We start from the raw sequence: 21,358 nt of genomic DNA, 5'->3' as shown, positions 1-21,358 counted from the left end.
TTTTGTAATAAACAGCGTGTAGTTGTATTGCCCGATGTTCTGGATGGTGAACAATCCTGTTATTGTCAAATATGCTGCTTGATGCCATTTAAATGTGGAAGCAAAATGTGCTTTTAAAATGTTTTCACACAATCATTGGAAAACAAAATTTTTAAATTACTTTACATATTTTAGCAAGATTCCATTTCACTTGCTGTGAGCTCGCAGAAAGGTAGAGAATGACACACACCACACTGTTGATCACTATCAAATAAAGTTGCATAATATAACCCCTTGACACATGTTGATTAACTGAAACAAGACAATTGTATTGTCATACCCCTTTCCCATCTCAGAGCACTTCCACAACCGCTTCACTATGGACTGCTCTGAACAAGAGGCAATTGGACAATTTGGAGGTAATTTCACATAAATGTTAACCCACAGCAAAAATCCGCACTCATAGTTAGTGGAAAGTGTCACATAGGGATTTCCGCTGATTGTGAGGTAACAGAAAGTGCCACTAAAGCCTGTTGAAGCAGGCTCATCACTGACACTGGCGCGCTGACACAAATGTGTGGTGAGAGCGGGAACAAAGCAGACGCAGGCAGTTACTGTGTCTAGTGCCACTCTTATGTCCTTCATTATACACAGTGTATGAGCCTGTTCACAGCCACAGCAGTTACACACACAGAGCTATTTAAGAACTTTTTATTTGTGCCCAAATGTTTTTGTCTTGAAATCACAATTTAAATCAAGGTTATCAGTGTAAGACATATGGGGCATCAGGACTGCAAATATTTTCTTGAAAAAGTCCATGCATTCATTCTCATCAAGAGTCACACTGTGATCTCTCTTCTCATTGGCTTACATTATACAAACTCTTGAGATATCAAAAATGTGGACATGTGACATGCAATTGTCTGCTCTATATTATATCCTCAGTGAAACATGAATTTGGAATAGGGACAGTCGATGACATTCAGCACATCTGCAGGGATAGTGCCAACATTAAGTTCAAGCAGTCTTGATGTGTTTTCATCTTCAATTGAACGAACAATAATCAAGTGACAAAAACTGTGTTTCCACTAGGCCTATTTAAGACACTGAGGGGCAGTCCAAGGCAGCGCTGCTGTGAGCCTCAGACAGTTGGCAGTTCACAAGCAGAGAAGCAGCGCCAAAGCTGACAAACTGAGAGATGCTGGGGCGGCTTTATGATCACAGACACATGTGTGAGGACATGTTCAATGGTTTGCACTCAGTGTGACATGTCTGCTCACCAGCGGGCCACCTGGCTTGTGTAGTCCTCAGTGGTGGCACTAAAGTCCACTTCCTTGTTCAGATGTTTAGTCCCGCCCCCTCGACGTCTGAGAGGCCAGGGTCTGTCCTGCTCCCTCTGCTCCCGGAGTAGGCGCCTCTCCTCGCGCCTCTTTAGGCGGCTCTCCTGGTGCTCCTTCTGCCGGGTGAACTGGAATCGTTGGAGGAACAGGTCTTTGGCGTACTCGTAGAGCTGTACGTCCAGGTAGTTGAGCTCCTCAATGCGCCTGCGCACGGCCTCGCTCAGGGCCACATTAGCAGCCCGTGTGCTGTTGATCTGAGTGAAGGCGGAGATGAAGCGCAGGCTGAACGTCCGCTCGAACAGATACTGGGTCTTGCGCTGGAACTCGGTCAGGCCGTAGAAAGCCATGTTCTTGAGGTTGCTCATGGCGCTGCTGAGGAGGATGTGTCCGCGCTGGCTCTCGTTCATGGAGGACAGGTTGTAGCAGCCCACCAGACTGAGGTCGGCCAGCATGCGCACCTGCCTGTTGTTGGCCAGATTGGAGGGGCAATTCATGAAGTCGCTGAGGGTGACTCCGGACCAGTCGTCTCCATTGTAGCAGTTGGGCAGCTCGTCCTGTGTGGGGGAGCGGCCGTCACACATGTGCAGGGCGGTCTTCCAGGTGGCTCCTCTCTGGACGTGCTTCCACTCACTCAGGTAGCGGGAGACGGGGTCACGCAGCATGGTGATGTAATAGAAGTTCCTGCAGCCAAAACAAACACAGTTAGAGAGCTGTGACTGCATCATGGTCACACAGAGGCGCCCTGCATTGTGCCGACAGATGGTGACTCGATGGTCCGTGCAGGAGACTCAAGGTTAAATGATACTGATTGGCAAACACAAAGTATTTCTGAGTGTTTATAATGTTTGTGTATGTTGCTATGGGATATTGAACAATTGAATCAGAGAATTACTTTTCATCATAACTTTTTACAATCCATACCTCTCCTTCAACTGTCAGCAGTGGGAATAATTGGCAATAGAGTCATAATGATAATGTCTTGGACATCGAGACAGTAAGCGAATGTGACCTCTTTAAATCTGTAATGTGTCACTGTTTACAAAATAATGAGGGCTGAGTGTCAGTGCCAGCTACCTCCTCTAACTTTAAATGGGCCTCCCAGACATCGTTTGTCACCTAATCATAGACAAACAGCTGACATTGGCCTGTAGAAAGTCTGGAAATGAGATTTTAAAACACAGCACTGTCTTTACCCAGACAGTGAAGACATCCTCAGCCTCTCATGAAGGACAGTCGTCCAATATGGACAAATGCTTAACTTAGATCAATCAGTTTCTACTCTGTCAACAAGAGGAAACCCAGACCAGGGAAGATCGGTCATTAAGAAAGGATAACCATCTATTCTCTAAAATGGTAGAAAGTTACAGTGGAAAACTAAAAACAATTACTATCTTTTATCAAATGTATTTACTGTATAACCTGGACAGAGGGAGAGCCATTTCTGTGAGTCATGAACATTGTATTTTTTATGTCTTCATTGAGCAGTTGAGGAAATATTAATATCTGCCCAAAACAACATCATCTAATGCACAGAAACATAAAACCATGAGGGCAGAAGCTTCAAAAGCGCCATGCACAATAACACCACAATTACTATTTTTTTTCTTAAAACCTTTTAACTTCTTCTGTTTATGACCTTAGTTAGATTAACAAATACAAAAGGTAAGTAATATAAAGTATTTATTAAAGACACTCAAAGTACTTCAGGTTTAGACAGGCAGCCTCAGAGGAGATCCACTCAAGTGCCCCGAGGTTTGGTTCAAATGCATCCTGATGGAAAACAAGGATTGGACAGGTGTAGGCCAGGTAAACCTCTGCTAAGGTAATGTCATATGAATAATGAATGTCACAGCACCCGCGGGTGCAGTCTGGGCTGATAAAACACAGAGCATGAGACTGAGGCTTCCTACACAGCAGCAGATGTGTGTGCCAGGGCTCAGTAGGGATTCAAGGAGGATGACAACAGACACAGGCCAAGCGCTCGCTCTGCTTTCTACCAATCCAATCGTCTGAAAACAGTGTGTATCCAATACCATGTTTAATGCAAATGCGGTCTGACTGGATTTTGACTTCTCTTTCTTTAATATTGATGGTAAAATTGAGTGGTAGATAGAAGCACAAGAACAGGATGTAGTATTAGAATTCCACTGAAAGATAAGATTGTTATAGAGAATTATGATTTCAGTACTTTCTACTCGAGAGTATTCATTTTATCTTTTATAATTTGCTGCAGATGTATGTACTTTTCAGTTTTTTAGACTCAGATCCCGATTTTATCACAATTCATGTAAACGCAATATCTTAATTAGTGTGCGTATATTAACTTGAAGAGGTAACTAAGGTAATCTACTTCTCCTGAAACTCAAATCATGGCTGAGGCTGACTAAAAAGGTCGAGTGGACAAGAAAATATGTCTTTGTTAGAGCATAGTGTTGCATTCTAAAGAATAAAATAACATATTGACACAGGAATAACACCATTTTCCCCAGCCCTGTACTTTTCACCTCTCCAAACATTATACAGTAATTAGAAAAGGGCAGTTTTCACCCAAATCTCAATGAAAAGCAAACATGTAGTTTCATGCGCCTTCCACCAAAGACAATACTCAGTACAATAGCCACAGTGGCATCAAAGAATCCACAGGTCGCTATAAATACATTGTGTTTTTCCTCTGAGACTGACAGGAGACGGTGGTGTTGACAGTGTCACCAGTGTTATCCAGGCCAGGAGCAGTGATTAGAGGCCCTGCTGCAGCCTGGCACTGGGACAATAGAGCGGGCATGAGACGAGAGAAAGAGGGAACAGGAGACGGGGGAATGAGAGGGCAGGAGACGGGAGAAAGAGAGGGCAGGAGACGGAAAGAGAGGGCAGGAGACAGGAGAAAGAGAGGGCAGGAGATGGGAGAAAGAGAGGGCAGGAGATGGGAGAAAGAGAGGCCAGGAGACAGGAGAAAGAGAGGGCAGGAGATGGAGGAAAGAGAGGGCAGGAGACGGGAAAAGGAGGGTGCAGGAGACAGGAGAAAGAGGGGGAACGAGACGTGGGAACGAGAAGGCAGCAGACGGGAGAAAGAGGTGGCAGGAGACGGGGGAACGAGAGGGCAGGAGACGGGGGAAAGAGGTGGCAGGAGACGGGAGAAAGAAAGGGCAGGAGACAGGAGAAAGAGAGGGCAGGAGACAGGAGAAAGAGAGGGCAGGAGATGGGAGAAAGAGAGGGCAGGAGATGGGAGAAAGAGAGGCCAGGAGACAGGAGAAAGAGAGGGCAGGAGATGGAGGAAAGAGAGGGCAGGAGACGGGAAAAGGAGGGTGCAGGAGACAGGAGAAAGAGGGGGAACGAGACGTGGGAACGAGAAGGCAGCAGACGGGAGAAAGAGGTGGCAGGAGACGGGGGAACGAGAGGGCAGGAGACGGGGGAAAGAGGTGGCAGGAGACGGGAGAAAGAAAGGGCAGGAGACAGGAGAAAGAGAGGGCAGGAGACAGGAGAAAGAGAGGGCAGGAGATGGGAGAAAGAAGGGCAGGAGACTGAGAAAACCCCGTCTCCTGCCCTCTCTTTCTCCCGTCTCCTGCCCTCTCTTTCTCCTGTCTCCTGCACCTTCCTTTTCCCAGTCTCCTGCCACCTCTTTCTCCCATCTCCTGCCCTCTCTTTCTCCTGTCTCCTGCCCTCTCTTTCTCCTGTCTCCTGCACCTTCCTTTTCCCAGTCTCCTGCCCTTCTTTCTCCCATCTCCTGCCCTCTCTTTCTCCTGTCTCCTGCCCTTTCTTTCTCCTGTCTCCTGCCCTCTCTTTCCTCCATCTCCTGCCCTCTCTTTCTCCTGTCTCCTGCCCTCTCTTTCCTCCATCTCCTGCCCTCTCTTTCTCCTGTCTCCTGCCCTCTCTTTCCTCCATCTCCTGCCCTCTCTTTCTCCTGTCTCCTGCCCTCTCTTTCTGCTGTCTCCTGCACCCTCCTTTTCCCGTCTCCTGCCCTCTCTTTCCTCCATCTCCTCCACCTCCACGAGGTGGCAGGAGACGGAAAGAGGAGACGGGGGGAAAGAGAAGGCAGGAGATGGGAGAAAGAAGGGCAGGAGACTGGGAAAAGGAAGGTGCAGGAGAGGGCAGAGGGTCTGTGTCTCCAACCTCATTAGACTTTGGGTGGGACCTAAAGACCCGCGGCAGGTCCTATATGAGAGTTCTTCAGGATGTGAGATCAGGCCTGAGCACCATCAGTGTCAGACAGCATCAGGATCAGCAGGTCATAGTGCTGTTTGCATATGTGTATGAGGCACACGAGGGGGGCGGGCGGTGCTGACAGGGCTCTGCAGACCTGGGACTTCAGCTTGTATAACATGCAGTTGGACATTGGTCAAGAGGGACACAGAGGAGCAGGACAAGACAAGGGTGTTACCAAGAATAGCCAAGTGCTATGGTTTTAATACCTGTTGTGGGGCACCTGCAATAGTTACATCATGCTTCTTCAAAAATCCAAATATAACACACAAATAATCAAAAACACATTATATATTGCTACCATATGTCATAGAATGAGACTATACTGTAGGATTAATAAGAAAGGATGTCGATTATCATGTTTATTCAGGTCACAATATTCAATCTAACTTTATTTGTATAGCACATTTTATGAAAAAGTCAGCAACATAAAACAACAAGTTTAATTTCAAGAATTAAAAAAAAAGCAATACATAAGTTAAACAGAATCAAATAAAACCAGTACAATAAATAAAGATAATAAACAACTAAAATAAAATGGATAAAAGACGACAGAGGACCACACAACTCACCCAGGATATACCAGTATAATATAAAAAGCCAAAAAGTGAAATAAAAAAGAACAAATGTGACCATGTTTTTTTAGAAGCAAAATTAATTTTGTTAAATTCAATCTAATCTAAAAGCATTTATATCTGGCTGTTTATGTCATATTTTAATTCTTCATTCAGAAAGTCTAAAGTCATAAAGGTGACTACAGCATTAGAGTTGACAAATTCAATGAGAGAAAAATAAATGTAATTTTACTGTTATTTGGTGACGGTGTCAATAATCATGAATAATTGTGATGCTTCTTCTCGCAGTAACAGTAACACTAACACTTGATATTGTTACATCCTATTAAGACATGTTTTGTCATTTCACACACAATATTTCAATAGACCTATGAGTTGTATATACGATAAGTGAATAATTTTAACATTATAAAGCCTAATGTAGAGCAACGTTTTAAATAGATTCCTAGAAAATATACATAAAAGGTTATGTATTTTATGTAGGTAATTATGCAAAGATAGTTTTGATTGTTGTGAGAAGAAACATCAAAGTTTTAAGATTCTTCACGACTATTGGCAACATGACCAAACATTGGAAACCAATTTTTTTTTGGAGGAAAAAAAACATTTTTTTAATTGGTTTTACAAAGAATGAGGTTTTATAATCAGGAAATTAAACTAAGCAATGATCATCATAACCCTATGACTGAAATTTTCAATAAGGCATTCAAATCGGAACTTTCAAAGGGAACAATATCTAAACTAGATAATGTGCAATGGCTGAAGCCATTGCGAGTGTCTGCATTCTTGTGTAAAAGTACTACATGTGTGTAGTAAAGACTTTATTCTTTAGACGTTTATTATTTAGGCTTTATTCTTTAGGCTTTATTCTTTAGACTTTATTCTTTAGACTTTATTCTTTAGACTTTATTCTTTAGACTTTATTCTTTAGACTTTATTCTTTAGGCTTTATTCTTTAGACTTTATTCTTTAGGCTTTATTCTTTAGACTTTATTCTTTAGACTTTATTCTTTAGACTTTATTCTTTAGACTTTATTCTTTAGGCTTTATTCTTTAGACTTTATTCTTTAGACTTTATTCTTTAGGCTTTATTCTTTAGACTTTATTCTTTAGACTTTATTCTTTAGGCTTTATTCTTTAGACTTTATTCTTTAGACTTATTCTTTAGACTTTATTCTTTAGACTTTATTCTTTAGACTTTATTCTTTAGGCTTTATTCTTTAGACTTTATTCTTTAGACTTTATTCTTTAGACTTTATTGGACGCTAGGCGGTTGAAGGTGACCCGGTCTGGAGAGACGGGAGATGGCGGAGGAGAGTGGATCGGTGGTCGAAGACGTTCTGGACGGCGTGGAGGAGCAGCCTTTTCTGGCTGCACGTGCCCGGAAACGTAAAAAGTCCCTTAGCTCGTCCGAGGGTTCTGGGAATGAGCAGCAGGATGAGGCGGAAGCTGTTGATGTCCGGGGTGAGAGCGGAGACTGTGGGGTGATCATGGAGCTTGCACGGGATGGTGCATCCTTTGAGGAGTGGAGTTCAGTGCCGTTGTCGGGGAGCCTGGCTGTGGCTGTGGGAGTGATCGGGAGTGCGGGTGTCCTTGGGGGTGGCTCGCTGCTGGTCGTGTGCGGGGACGCGGCTCGGCAACGGAGGGCGATTGGAACTGGGCGTCTGGGTGGAGGGGACATTCTTGTGTCTGATGCTGAAAGGGGCACGGTCAGAGGAGTTATCGTGGGTGTCCCTGCGGCGGCGTCTGTGGATGAAGTTGAGGAGAGTTTGGCTGGAGCTGCGGTGGTGGACGCTGGGCGGTTGAGGGTGGCCCGGTCTGGGGTGGGATGTGACAGCTTGTCGGTGATGGTGGCACTTGAGGGGAGGTGCCTGCCTAGTGGGGTGTTCGTTGGGATCATGTGCCGTGACGTTGGGCCGTGTGTTCCGCCGCCCCTGCGTTGCTTTGGGTGCCGGCGCTTTGGGCATGTTGCGGCGGTCTGTGGGGGGGGTAAGGGTGTGGTGGATGTTCGGGAGATCGCGAGTGTGGGAGGTGTGACGTGGGAGCGGGACTGGGGTGCTGTGGCTGTGGGGAGGAGCATGGCTCTGCCTGCGGGGGATGCGGGTTTGGCGGGGGAGCTGCTGAGGTGCATGGAATGGGGGTCTCTCGGGGTGTATCCTATGCAGATGCAGTCAAGAGGGTTTCAAGTGGCGAGTTTGGAGTGGATGCGGAGAGAGGAGCCGGCGCTGCTCCCAGCCAGGGCGAGGTGAGGGGGGCCGGCGTGGCTCCCGGAAGGTGTGGGGGTTTCAGGAGTGGGGGTCCCAGGTGTGCAGGTTCCGGAGTTGGTGGGGGTGCCCTGGTTGTGGATGGAGAGGATTTTGTGCTCTTTATGGTGGATGTTGTGGACTGTGCTGCTCAGACTCGGGGTAGAGCTGAAGGGATCGGGATCATTGCTGGAGCTGCGGGGGGATTCCTTGGAACAGGGGAGCTTGATTGGGCAGATGTGGAGAGCGGGCTGGGGGCGCTGGGTGGGAGTCGGAGTGATGGGGGTCTGCTTTTGGGGAGTCAGAGTGATCAGAGTGACGAGATGGGGGTGGTCTCCTGTCCTCGCCCAGTCTCGTAGACGCACGGCTACCAAGCAGCGACATCAGTGGAAATATTGTTGTTGTTGTTGTTGTTGTTGTTTTATGGCGGTTGGCATCCGAGTGTTGCATTACCGCCAGACTTTATTCCTCAGACGTTTCGTAGTCCTCAGACTCTGTCGTAGTCCGTAAAAGTACTCCTCCCATTGCTTTGGCGTACAAAGCCCATGAGGTCATGATGTGTTTTTGTGACTAGAATAGTTGTTGTGTCAGAGACCAACCGGCTTTATTCCAGGGAGACTCCTCCCCACCTTCCTCGCCCTCCTCGACGTTCGGTTAGAAGTCCTTCTTCCATCACTTTGGCGTTTGGTCTAGGCCCACGAAGTCCAAGCGCGTTAGGACATCCTCTTGCTCCTCATCCTCGGCTCAGTCTCCAACACCCCCCACCTCTATAAACGTTTACCCAGCCCTGTGCTACATAAGTAAGCAACCACAGCCTGACACAAACCCTGTGACTGGATCGCCAGAACGTTCCGCAGATTGAACTCCCGCCCATTATTCCGAAACCACAAGGCCAACCCGGCCCTTTCCCTATCATAAGCCTCACAGCAAATATTAAAGCCTATAGAATGAAGCCTAAAGAATAAAGCTGTACGGTGGAAGCACCGAACGTCAAAGAAGGAGAGGAAGATGAAGAAGAGTCTCCCTGGAATAAAGCTACTACATGTGTATAAGACTACTACATGTGTATAAGTACAAGAAGGACTTCTAACCGAACGTCAAAGAGGGCGAGGAAGGTGAAGAAGAGTCTCCCTGGAATAAAGCCGGTTGGTCTCTGACACAACAACTATTCTAGTCACAAAAACACATCATGACCTCATGGGCTTTGTACGCCAAAGCAATGGGAGGAGTACTTTTACGGACTACGACAGAGTCTGAGGACTACGAAACGTCTGAGGATTAAAGTCTGGCGGTAATGCAACACTCGGATGCCAACCGCCATAAAACAACAACAACAACAACAACTGAGGACTACGAAACGTCTGAGGAATAAAGTCTGGCGGTAATGCAACACTCGGATGCCAACCGCCATAAAACAACAACAACAACAACAACAAGTACTAATATGTTGAATTGTGAATGTGTTGAAAGTGATTTGAAGTGTGGAAAGTTGAATATTTGTTGAAAAACTGAATTGTGTTCAATGCCCCATTCATTTCAATGGGAAAAAGTACTGATCCTTTTATGACTCATAAAGCAGACTCAATTATATCAACGCATTACCGAAATAATTTGGACCGTCATTCAACTATAATATGTATCAACTTTGTTTTGATAGACAATGAGAGGGAAAGTCTGTGTACATTTAAACAGAGAACAACAAAATCTCATGATTAGAGCGAATTTTGTTGGAAAAATGTAACACGTTTGTCCATAACACCATGTCAAACTGCCCACTATTCAAAAGGCTTTTCCAACTGTGTGAGAAACTGTGGTTGCCAGGAGGCTCACCATTACCACATTTATGGGACTGTCCTGTTGCTCAGAAATATTAAAATATCAGACTTTGACACCACCATCCCACTGGATTTCAGTACTATGTCTTTGGGCCTCAAGACCCCAGCCATGGACATGATAAATGGATACCACTGGAGCATACACATGAGGAAAGAAGGCCATCACAAAAAATTAACCTTTTGAAAGACTTTGGACAAGATGGGACTTGTCTTGTATTCAAATGTGTTAAAAATTTGAACAAAAAATTGAAAAAAAAATAAAAAAAAAGAATTATTGTCCTTGCTGAGCCCTTTGCAGGGGCCTGTGTCCACATTTCAATCCTTCACAAAGAGTAATTTCAATGAAAACATTATTGTGAAAGTAGAAGAAATGATTAAAAGTGGAAGAATAAAGTACAAATGAATTCAACCTGAGCCAAAATGAACTGAAATTAAATCGTGGTTCCAGTCAAATGACTCTAATTGCACCATCTTGTCTCTTTTTGAGTCACAAATTGTGTTAAGATACATCAACAAAGTCACAATTTATATAAGTACAGTTTTACTTGCTGTCTCTTGTCAACCTGAGCGTGTCTAGAAGCGATGCTGAGCCCACGTTAGTCATAGATCAATAATGGATATGAGACATACTCATCCCAGACACACAGCTTCACCGGAGCACGGACCAAATAGAAACCATTAAAGAAGATGGAGGAGAAATTGAAACGTGTGAATAAAATGGAAAGTTAAGTATGGCGAAACGATGAGCGGAACAGAGGAGGCAGCGCCGACAACACATGCGCTTAGTTCAATTTGGCAGCCAGTCGCTAATGGAGAGGCAAAAATATTGACACATGCAGCACGCATAAAAGCATGATATATCCACAAGAGGAAGGATAAATATCTAACAGGGAAAAACAAGCAGGGCAAATGGGAGATGTGTTCATTCAGAACCAAATATTGAGCTGTTGTGGAGGGAAAAGGTGCCCCCACTCATGTATATTAGGTGTAAAATAAAGAAGGTTATATTAGAAATTAAAAAGTCAATTACAGATTTCTCTAATTACTGGCAGCACTCTCGTCTCACAGCAAGAAGGTTCTGGGCGTTTCTGAGGGCAGTTCACGTGTTCCTCTCAGCGTCTGGGTGGGTTTCCTCCCCCATCAACCCAAAACATTGACAATTATGTTGTGTTCATGGTCTAGAATATGAACATAATCTCAGATGGAGGGCAGCACATATTGACTCTCCACACTTTGCACCAATGGCTCCTACAGTTCACCTATCCCAACATTAGAGTCACACCCTTGACCACCCCTTAAAGGACACGTTATATGCTTTTACCCCTTATTGAACTATAACATAATTATATCATTATTCATCATTTTGTTAATTGCAAACTGAAATACAGAGCTGAAACGGAATTGACTTCTCGCAAAACTGATACGCCCCATCTCTTATGTCACCAAAACAAGCACCGGATTGTCATTTACATTTATTATTTTTGCAAGTAACTATTTCAGAACTCTACATGTGTCACTTTGAGTTGATTTTTTTTTCCAAATGATCTAAACTAAGTACAGGGATGTGGGTAGAGATTGGAGGATGGTGAAAACAGGAATTTCCGGTTGCTATGTTGTACAGAATTACTCAAGCATGCAAGAATCAATCAAAAATAAAACTTAGAGTAAGATAATAACAAGGAAACACTGCTGTAACAAGTTTGATTTTGCAAGTACATTTTCTGGTGTCTGGTCACTCAACAGACAAATAAATCACATTTCACCATTTTATCCTGTTGGCAAAGTGCACTGCCTTCAATGAGAGAGTAATTGTCTGTAATTATCTTCGCTGACGCTCTTTGGCCGGGCACACGTGTTTGATTGCAGGCTGCTCAAGGCTCTGGATCCAGTGGAGAAGAAGAGACACCCTGCGTGGGAGAAGCATGTAGTTGGATGCCGCGGGGTGGGCTACACTACAGGGACACGGAAACACAATCAGGACAGGCCGAGATGGGCAGAGAGCTGTTCTAACACCAGTAAATAAGTAAAGCCAAACAGGTCCCGTAACAACAGTGGCAGCGGCGCAGGGATGTGTTGAAGCGTGCGTGAGAATCAGATGGATTCAGGTGTTTTCTTCGCAGTTGGGAACTATTTTTACTTTAGCAACTTGACTAGAGAAAATCTATATGCTGTTTGTGCGATATGTTGATTTGCTGAGGTGTGCGCTGGCTACTTTATTAGAACAGACGAGATATACAGTGTGATATACTCCTTTGCAGCTCAAATATAAAGTAACATTGTTTGGGATCATTTTGTTTTCTTTTCATGTATAGAAAATAAAATGATCAGAGACGGGACATTTAGGAAAGAGCCAAACATTCTTATGTGTGCCGACATTTCGAGCACATAAACCACAAACAGGGCCCAGACAGGGTTATGTCACCACGCCATCTACGTTAAAGTTAAAAGGAACAGTGACAAATGAAACAAATCCCTCCTGATAAGAGTTATTTTCTTATCAAGAAAGCGCAGACACATGTTTCTAAGAGTCCCTTTACATCAGCAGTAGCCTACAGACAAATCAAACATAAAGACACTTTAATTATAGACCACAAGACCTGTTTGCTCTTTCGCGCACTAACAACAAGTATGGAGTATAATAGCTTCAACTGTTTTGGTATTACTCTTCACTGATCTGTCGCAATGCTGTCACGCTTTTACAACACAGTGAGAAGTCAAAGATAACTTAATTACTTGAACAAAAGAAACTTTGTCGGCACACTGACGGCACACATCAGCACTGTGTTATTTAAAACATTAGCTTAGAATAAACATCACAAGAGCTGCTTAATGACAAGACACAGCTTGATTATGCAGCGGAGGAGACTGCTCCCTGTCCCGCGTGAGAGACAGGGACGCCTCACTTGACATTTGGCCTTTTCTCCACTCCTCTGTCCGCCTTGTCCCACCGACATTAGTGTTCCCGCCGGATCCATAACCTTTTCTTAAAGGTTGTCACATTAATCACACCGCTGATTCCACTACTCTGCAGCACAGAGTCTGTTCTGTTCTTCTACTCAGTGCCCTCCACTCTGACAGATACGTCTGCTTCACTCCAGACGCCGAAGCTCTTCATTTGACCTACACTATTCTAAATCACAGTGCTGCACAATCTACAGTTCGTAAGAAGATTTAGATTATTTCGAGCATGCACAACTATGTATGATAAAAAGAAGCTAAATATTGATTAAGCAGTCTTTATTAGCTTGAACCGGAGTGGAATGAAGTATAGCTGATTAACTCCCCGCCCTTTTCAACACTTCCTTCAAAACTACATTGTATTAGTTTCTTTGTTGTGTTCAACCATGCGTGGTTGAACACATGCGTGGTTGCTTAAAAGCCGAAAGTAAATTGTTTTCTATTTATACATTTAGTTTATTCCACAGATTCACTCCCTGGAGAGAAATACATTTCCGCTTACTGTAAGATAATTTAAATCATTATTGCACACAATACATTTGGTGATCATTTGTGTCTATAATTATTATTAGGCCCGAGCGCCACAAGCTGGCGAGAGGCCTATTAATCTCGTAAGGCCGTGCGAAGCACGGCTGCGAAAGTGCGCACATAGTGCGCACGAAATCGAGCGCGAAGCGCTCGCCCACTTCCAAACACTCACTAACACACTCCTTCACTCACGCACGCCCTGTGCATACTAATTAGTCGTAGGAAAATGGAACATTACCGTTGTAAACGGGCGAAGCCCGTGCAAAAGTGCGCACTAAACGAGCACTTTACATTGAGATGACGACCGCGAAGCGGTCGTCATCCCCATATAAAGCACTCATTTGCGCTAAGTAGCTCACGAATACGTTCCCCATCTCTTGCATGTTCCGTGCATATAAGCATGTAATGCAAAAATTGAACATTATTACTGTATAGAGGGCCAAAAACACAAAGTGGGCGGAGCCCACTCAAAATTAACGAAAGTACCCGTCAGTGACCAGGGACCCACACCATGAGTTCTTCTTCTTCTTCTTCTTCTTCTTCTTCTTCTCCTTCTTCTCCTTCTTCTTCTTCTTCTTCTTCTTCTTCTTCTTCTTCTTCTTCTTCTTCTTCTACTTCTTCTTCTTCTTCTTCTCTCTTCTTCTTCTTCTTCTTCTTCTTCTTCTTCTTCTTCTTCTTCTTCTTCTCCTTCTTCTCCTTCTTCTCCTTCTTCTCCTTCTTCTTCTTCTTCTTCTTCTTCTTCTTCTTCTTCTTCTTCTTCTTCTTCTTCTTCTTCTTCTTCTTCTTCCCCATTATTACGGCAACGGCGTCCGCCCAACCAAATGTCGGCCATATTGCTTCAAAAATGGCTAAGTGTGACTCGGGAGTTTTTCCAAACGTCGTACTTTTACGAACTCCTCCCAGGGCGTTGGCCCTAAAAAGCTGAAATTTGGTGAAAATGCTACTGAGGAGTGGGACATCAAAAGTTATCCAAATTACATTGATACCTGTCACGGTCTCTGTGCGGCGAATCCGCAAACTTTAGCTAGAATTTCAGAAATCTCCCAAATTTGTTTACACTTTAGACTTTCACAAACTCCTCCCAGGGCGTCAGCCCTATTAACCTGAAATTTGGTGAGACTCATCTTCAGGGGTGGAACATCAAAAGATATCCACATTTTTATTCAAAGAGTCACGGTGTCTGTGCGGCAAAGCTGCACATTTTGCCAAGAATTCAAAATAAAATTGCTTTTTGATGGTAAAACAAAGGGGAGAAGATGAGACAGCGTCACAGATTCAGCAGTAGGCGTAATAAAAGGACAATTGGGGCACGTTAGCGCCCCCTCCTCTTGCGGCGTGGCGAGGGCCGATCATTGCCGCTTGCGGCTATATTTTTAATTATTCTGTTCTGTATTTATTTCCTGTTCCTGTCAACACAATTCCTAACACATTTCTGCATATAGCACACCTGTTAACCAGATTCTGCACAAAAGGTGTAACAAAATATTCTCCAAACCAAAACCCTCCAAAGAAGAAAAAAGTACTGGTAATGATTACTATGACGATGTCAGGGTTCATGATGTTCTCCCAACAGCACGAGGCACGATACTCATCAAACATCTGCCTTCTCCAGGCTGATTAGCTCCATGAAATTAACTTTTTACATATAGTTGTACGACTGTGGGTAAACGTTTTCACAAATATCAAGATAAGACAACTTTTATTTGTCTCACAATGTGAAAATTCCCCTCTTTAAGTGTTTTTTTTTTTTTTATGATTCATATAGAGCACATTTCATACACAAGGCAATTCAAAGTGCTTCACACAGCAGGAAAAATGCATTCAAATCACAAAGAAATTACAGAAGCAGAAATACAATAAAATTAAATAAAAAAATGTTTTAAATAAAAAACACCTAGCCACAAAGGCTAACATATTTACTTTTTCCACATTGTGTTATGTTACAGCCTTATTCCAAAAACAAATGAATTCATTATATGCCTCAAAATTTTACAACAAAACCCCATTATGACAATGTGATAGAAGCTGGATTGAATTATATGCAAATGTATTAAAAATGAAAAAAAAAAAAAACACTTGGGCCCAGCTCTTTGTGGTTCCAACTCTTTCCCTTTCCGGCTGATGACCTTCAGTGCTACAGACATGTTTCTGTTCCTTCTCCAGATCCTTGATACAATCCTGTCTCGGAGGTTTACAGACAATTCCTTGGACTTCATGTCTTGGTTTGTGCTCTGACACTGTAAACTGTGGGACCTTATATAGACAGACGTGTGCTTTTCCAAATCACAACCAATCAACTGAATATACCAAAGATCAGACTCCAATCAAGTTGTAGAAGCATCTCAAGGAGGATCGGGGGAAAATCAAACACTGTGAATACTTATGTACATGTAATTTATTTTTTATTTTTAATACATTTGCAAATAATTTAAGCAACCTTCTTTCATGTTGTCTTTATCAGGTATTGTTTGTCGAATTGTAAGGAAAAGAATACATTGAATCAATTTTGGAATAAGGCTGTAACTTATCAAAATATATAATAAAATATAATATATTATATTAAAATAATACAATATAATATTGAAAAAGGGAAGATCTTAACACACTGGGCAGGTAGACCAAACAAATAACAAACAAATAAACTCTATTCAGTAGTGGCTATGACCATGTTTGTGTTCAGTGCAGCTTATGGACTGAATACATTGCAGGTAAATGGCAGGTTAAGTAACTTAAGGATATTATATCATATACAATTAGTGGATGTGGCAATGGTACAGTAAATATTTTCCATTCCAAACGTTTGTTTATTTTTTAAATTTTTCAGATACCGTCAAATGCGGGTAGTAACGCAGTAGCCCAGATGTGATAAGAAAGGAAAGACATGTTAAAAATGAGGAGGTAAGTTGTGATTTGTCTTTTGAAGTGTGAAAGACAAAGCTAAACAGTTTGAACACGTCTTACATTCTTTTCATTTCAGGTTAATACTCTGTACTTACTGTTATTTATCTGCTAATGTAAAAAGAAAGCTTGATGTAGTGCAGTAATATGTTTACTCTTCAAAAGTTAGCTTTTGATTTGTACGGCCAAGGACAAAACCTAAAAGGCTTTACACAAACAACTCAGGCTAAAATCTGCCATTTTTTGCATTGGAATAAAAAGCAAAAAGAAAAAGTACATTTTGTTTACTATATAAAAATGCTTCTAAATGTTTCAGACTTACAGTGAGGAAAGTAAAAAGTAACCATTTGGCAAGTTCTCCCACTTAATTAAGGGGTCTGACATTTTCATTGTAGGTGCATTTCCACTGTGAGAAACAGTATTGGGGAAAAAAAAAAAAAAAAAAAAACTCTGGAAATCACATTGTATGCTTTTGAAATAATGTATTTGTATGCTATAGCTGCAAACAAGTGTTTGAACACCTGAGAAAATCTGTGTTAATATTTGGTTCAGATGACTTTGTTTATAATAACAGAGGTGAAACATTTCCTGTAAATCCTGACCAGGTTTGCATTTCAGCTCCCTCCAAAGATTTTCTATTGGATTTAGGTCTGAAAACTGGCTAGGCCACTCCAGAAAATTGATTTGCTTATTACAGAGCCACTCCTTGGTTCTCCTGGCTGTGTGCTTCAGGTCATTGTCATGATGGAAGACTCAGCCATGACCCATCTTCAATGCTCTGACTAAGGGAAGGAGGTTGTTACCCATAACATCTCAATACATGGCCCCATTCATTCTCACCTTAATCCAGTGCAGTTGTCCCCTGTGCAGAAAATAACCCCCGAACATGATGTTTCCGCCCCCATGCTTCAGAGTAGGGATGATGTTCTTGGGATGGTACTCATCCTTCTTTTTCCAAACAGTGCGAGTGGAGTTTATTCCAAAATGTTATATTTTTGTCTCATCTGACCCATGACTCCTCTGGATCACACAGATGGTCATTTGCAAACTTCAGATGGGCCTGGACATGTGCTGACTGAAACAGGGGAACCTTTCGTGCAATGCATGATTTTAAACCACGACAGTGTAGTGTATTACATTTGAAACTGTGGTCCCAGCTCTCTTCGGGTCATTGACCAGCTCCTCCCGTAGTTCTGGGCTGATTCATCACCATTGATTCCCCACGAGGTGAGATCTTGCATTGAGTCTTCTTTAGCCTCTTCTATTTTCTAACAACTGCTCCAACAGTTGATCTTTTTTCACCAAGCTGCTTGCCAATTGCCCGTAGCCCTTTCCAGCCTCGGGGAGGTCTTAAATTTTGTGTCTGGTGTCAGTTTCTTTTGACAGCTCTTTGGCCTTGCCCATGGTAGTAGTTGGAGTCTGGCTGATTGTGGGGTGGACAGGTTTCATTATGCAGCTACAAGCTCAAACAAGTACAACTAATTTACAGTGGAAAAGTGGAGTAGAGATGGACTTTTTAAAAGCAGACTAACTTTGAGAGCTAGAATTCTTGCGGATTGGCAGGTGTTCAAATACTTGCAGCATACTGCAAAAATAACATACAAAAAATAACATACAAATAGATTATTTAAAAATCATATAATCTGATTTCCGGTTTTTCTTTTAGATTCTGTCTCTCACAGTGGAACTGCACCTACGATGAATATTTCAGACCCATTCCATAATTTCTAAGTGGGAGGACTTGCAGGGTGTTCAAATACTTACTTTCCTCACTGTAATAAATTGAATATATGATATATGTTGATGAAGTTTTGCCTTCAAATCATGACATGCACACTTTTATGCACAGTGTGTAGAGATGATTTGATTCACAAAAAAACAATTCACAAAAAAATTATAGAATTATTTAGGAAAAAACAAGATATTCCAGATAAAATAAACAGAGTGAGAATATCAGAGTTCACTCACTGTTTCGAAAGGCCACTGTCAACTAAGAATCATTGCGACACACTTGTATTAAAGTATTTAACACCATTTATCTGCTGAATTGCCTTCTGAACATACCCTTGTATTCCCACTCATTGGAACTGTAATAAAAGCGTAGACCAGGGCATTTCCCTCTTGTGCTTGTCGCAATCAGAGAACACGATCTCCAAACTCTAAAGGCTCGCTCTTCCGCCGCGTGCTGCCATTAAGTTATAAAACACTGATGTGTTTTTAATGAGCAAGCTAAATTGGCTTCATAGCACAGATTTTTGTGCAAATGAAAGCTCGGCTGACTATGAATGTCAAGTGGAAGACTAAATGTTGTCAGGCACATTGCAGGCCACGGGTTGTAGTCAAGCTCAAGCCAAGCAGTACTTTCTGATGATGAAAAAATAATGACAGACTGCAGCGCCGACGCTACTGCCACAAGATTATTACAGGACGTGTCCCCGCAGACACCCGCGCACCAATCAGACGCAAATACTTTATTAATATCAGTAAAGTCTCAAATGCAAAAAATGTTTTAGGCTTTGCTCAAATTAACCTGCTGCCACTTCCTCCTTGAACTGTTGACTTAGACGTTTGAAAAGTGTTGCACAAGCCAAAGTGCAGAGCAAACGGGCCGATTTTGTTTACTTTCAACTCAAAGAGGAGAGACTGAAATGACATGGAAATGGATGCTGGGGTCATGCATCCAAAACCAAATTAATTATGTTTTGTTGTTGAAGAAGAGTATGACAAATATACATTGTAGCCTGGCAGATCTATTCAGGTGCAGTCACCAGAACGATTTAATAAAAATGTTGGATTCCAAGTGAACAGAGAGAGCAAAAAGTGTGACTAACAAAATTTCAATATATGCACAGAATAAAGACCAGATGGCAAATGCAATAGACTTTTTGTAAAGGAGATATTATTGTGTTTTGTTGATAAAGCTCAGTGTGCATTAGAACCCTTGCTAATCCTCAGAGTCAAAACCAACCAACTAATGTGGCACGAGCATCTGTTCCAAAAGCCTGAAAATGCATGAATATAAGATCATAGAAGGAACTGTTCAAACACAACAAACACTAAACCGTATGAATTTCGCTGCATTCCTGTTTATCTAAAGCATGAAGTATATTCGCCTTTTCCAACCATAATTATTTTTGAGTTCATATCCACTCTCAAAGTATGACTGAGGTGACTGAGGCTCAGACTCTATCCTTTTACTTCGCTCTCCTTCAGCATATACTCTACAATCACGCCAAAGCTAACAAATGTGATAGGTGCTCCATCCCTTCTGTGGGTTTGCTTTAGCTTTTCGTAAAACTGTTAAGCAACCTCAAACATGGAATTATACTGCCCACGCCGCTTGTTATGTGAGAAGTGGACCTTGGTCTATAGGAGATATATGAATAAATGTAAAGTTGAGAGGCCCAGAACAGGATAGCAGCAGTGTGAAATGGAAAGAGAAGGAAGAAGCATTCTGGAAACGGTCCAGCCTGGAAAGCAAGCCCACAACGCCGAGTTACTTGTAGCAACCACACGTGTGCAACTCCTTAAACCACTGCACCACTCTCAAATACAAACAGTAGGCCTAATTTCCACCCACATCACCAGTCGTTGTTTTTTTAATGGCACGTTTTCACAATTTCTTTCTGTGTCCCCCGATGTGCAGCGGTCTCCACTGCACATCTCCGCAGTATGCCTTGATTCTGAAATGAGACTTAGTGCCACATGCATTATTTGTAACCGATCCTTAATGCTAGCGTGCCGCCCCCCCCCTTGACAGCCCGTAATGGACCGTTTTTGAGGTTTTCGGCATCTCGTTCGTCTGACGGAATGGGGACAGCCGCCGTCACCTGGGGAAGACACAACAAGAACGATGGGACCTTTCATTTTCTTGTCACCGTGACGTTGGTGGAGGCACTTGACACGACGCGGCGCACGGAGACAGTGTGTACCGGGAGTGGCAGAGACAACAGGAGGAGAAATTGCCCTTCAAACTAAAGAAACATCGCAATCATTCTTGGCTTTGTGAGTGAGTAATGCGGCCGCTTTGAGGTAAACGGCTGTATTGGTGCGGGGTCACGCTGTGTAAAATAACTTAGCAAGGTAACAGCTTAATGCTCAGGCAGTGGCCACTTTTATTGTCTCTGTTTAAAATGATGATGTATGAAAGTTGTCTTGGATCTTCTTTGGCTCAGTTGTTCCTTTATGTGGCCTTTTCTATGGTGAAGTGTCTTGCCCAGGGACACAACGGCAATATGCAGTTGTGATCGCACGGCCAACCTGACCACTCTACCAGGAGAGAGCGGGATTTGAACGGCCAATCTTCGGGTCAGAAGAAAAGCACTCTACCACTACTGCCACACCCAGCCATACAATCACAATGTGGTAACAATGTTTTGAAATTCCTCAACCTTCATCAATATAAGTCCTTTTCATTCATTAAGTGAAGGCATTTAGCATAAATAAGAATTCGGCCACAAAGCAGGTTAAATCTGTCTGCAACAACTAATTATTTGTTTCTTTACAATTTGGCAATCTGACAATACACTAAAAAGTTAGCATGAAGTTACCTCAAAGAATATCTAAACTTAATTCTTTGTACAACATTATTTACTCTGTAGCTTTTCCAATCCCTACATGTGCTTCAATTATGCTTTTTGACTTTATCATGGCAGCTTATTCACAGCGGAGATGAACAATACTCACACATAACTATCGCCTGCAGGTGAAACACGGGAAACCACTTCCACACTGAGAGTAAACCTCATGTACCCCTGCTCTGCTCTGAGTGCTGATGTCTGTGCGGTACCATTGCTTTGACACAA

General features: G+C 42.8%; 1 protein-coding gene across 1 annotated transcript in view; it reads right to left on the bottom strand.

Annotated features, from left to right (window-relative positions):
* Positions 1–241: 241 nt before the first annotated feature.
* Positions 242–21,358, bottom strand: part of hs6st3b (heparan sulfate 6-O-sulfotransferase 3b) — an 88,824-nt gene continuing 67,707 nt past the window's right edge. The window contains exon 2 of the mRNA XM_072444614.1: positions 242–2,000. Within this exon, the coding sequence (XP_072300715.1) occupies positions 1,256–2,000 (745 nt within the window). The 3' untranslated portion in view covers positions 242–1,255. The remainder of the gene's footprint in view (positions 2,001–21,358) is intronic.

Source organism: Eucyclogobius newberryi, unplaced genomic scaffold, assembly GCF_026437365.1.
Source record: "Eucyclogobius newberryi isolate DKJ021-1_F unplaced genomic scaffold, fEucNew1.0.hap1 SCAF_14, whole genome shotgun sequence".
NCBI lineage: Eukaryota > Metazoa > Chordata > Actinopteri > Gobiiformes > Gobiidae > Eucyclogobius > Eucyclogobius newberryi.
This window is presented reverse-complemented; position numbering and strand designations above follow the sequence as displayed.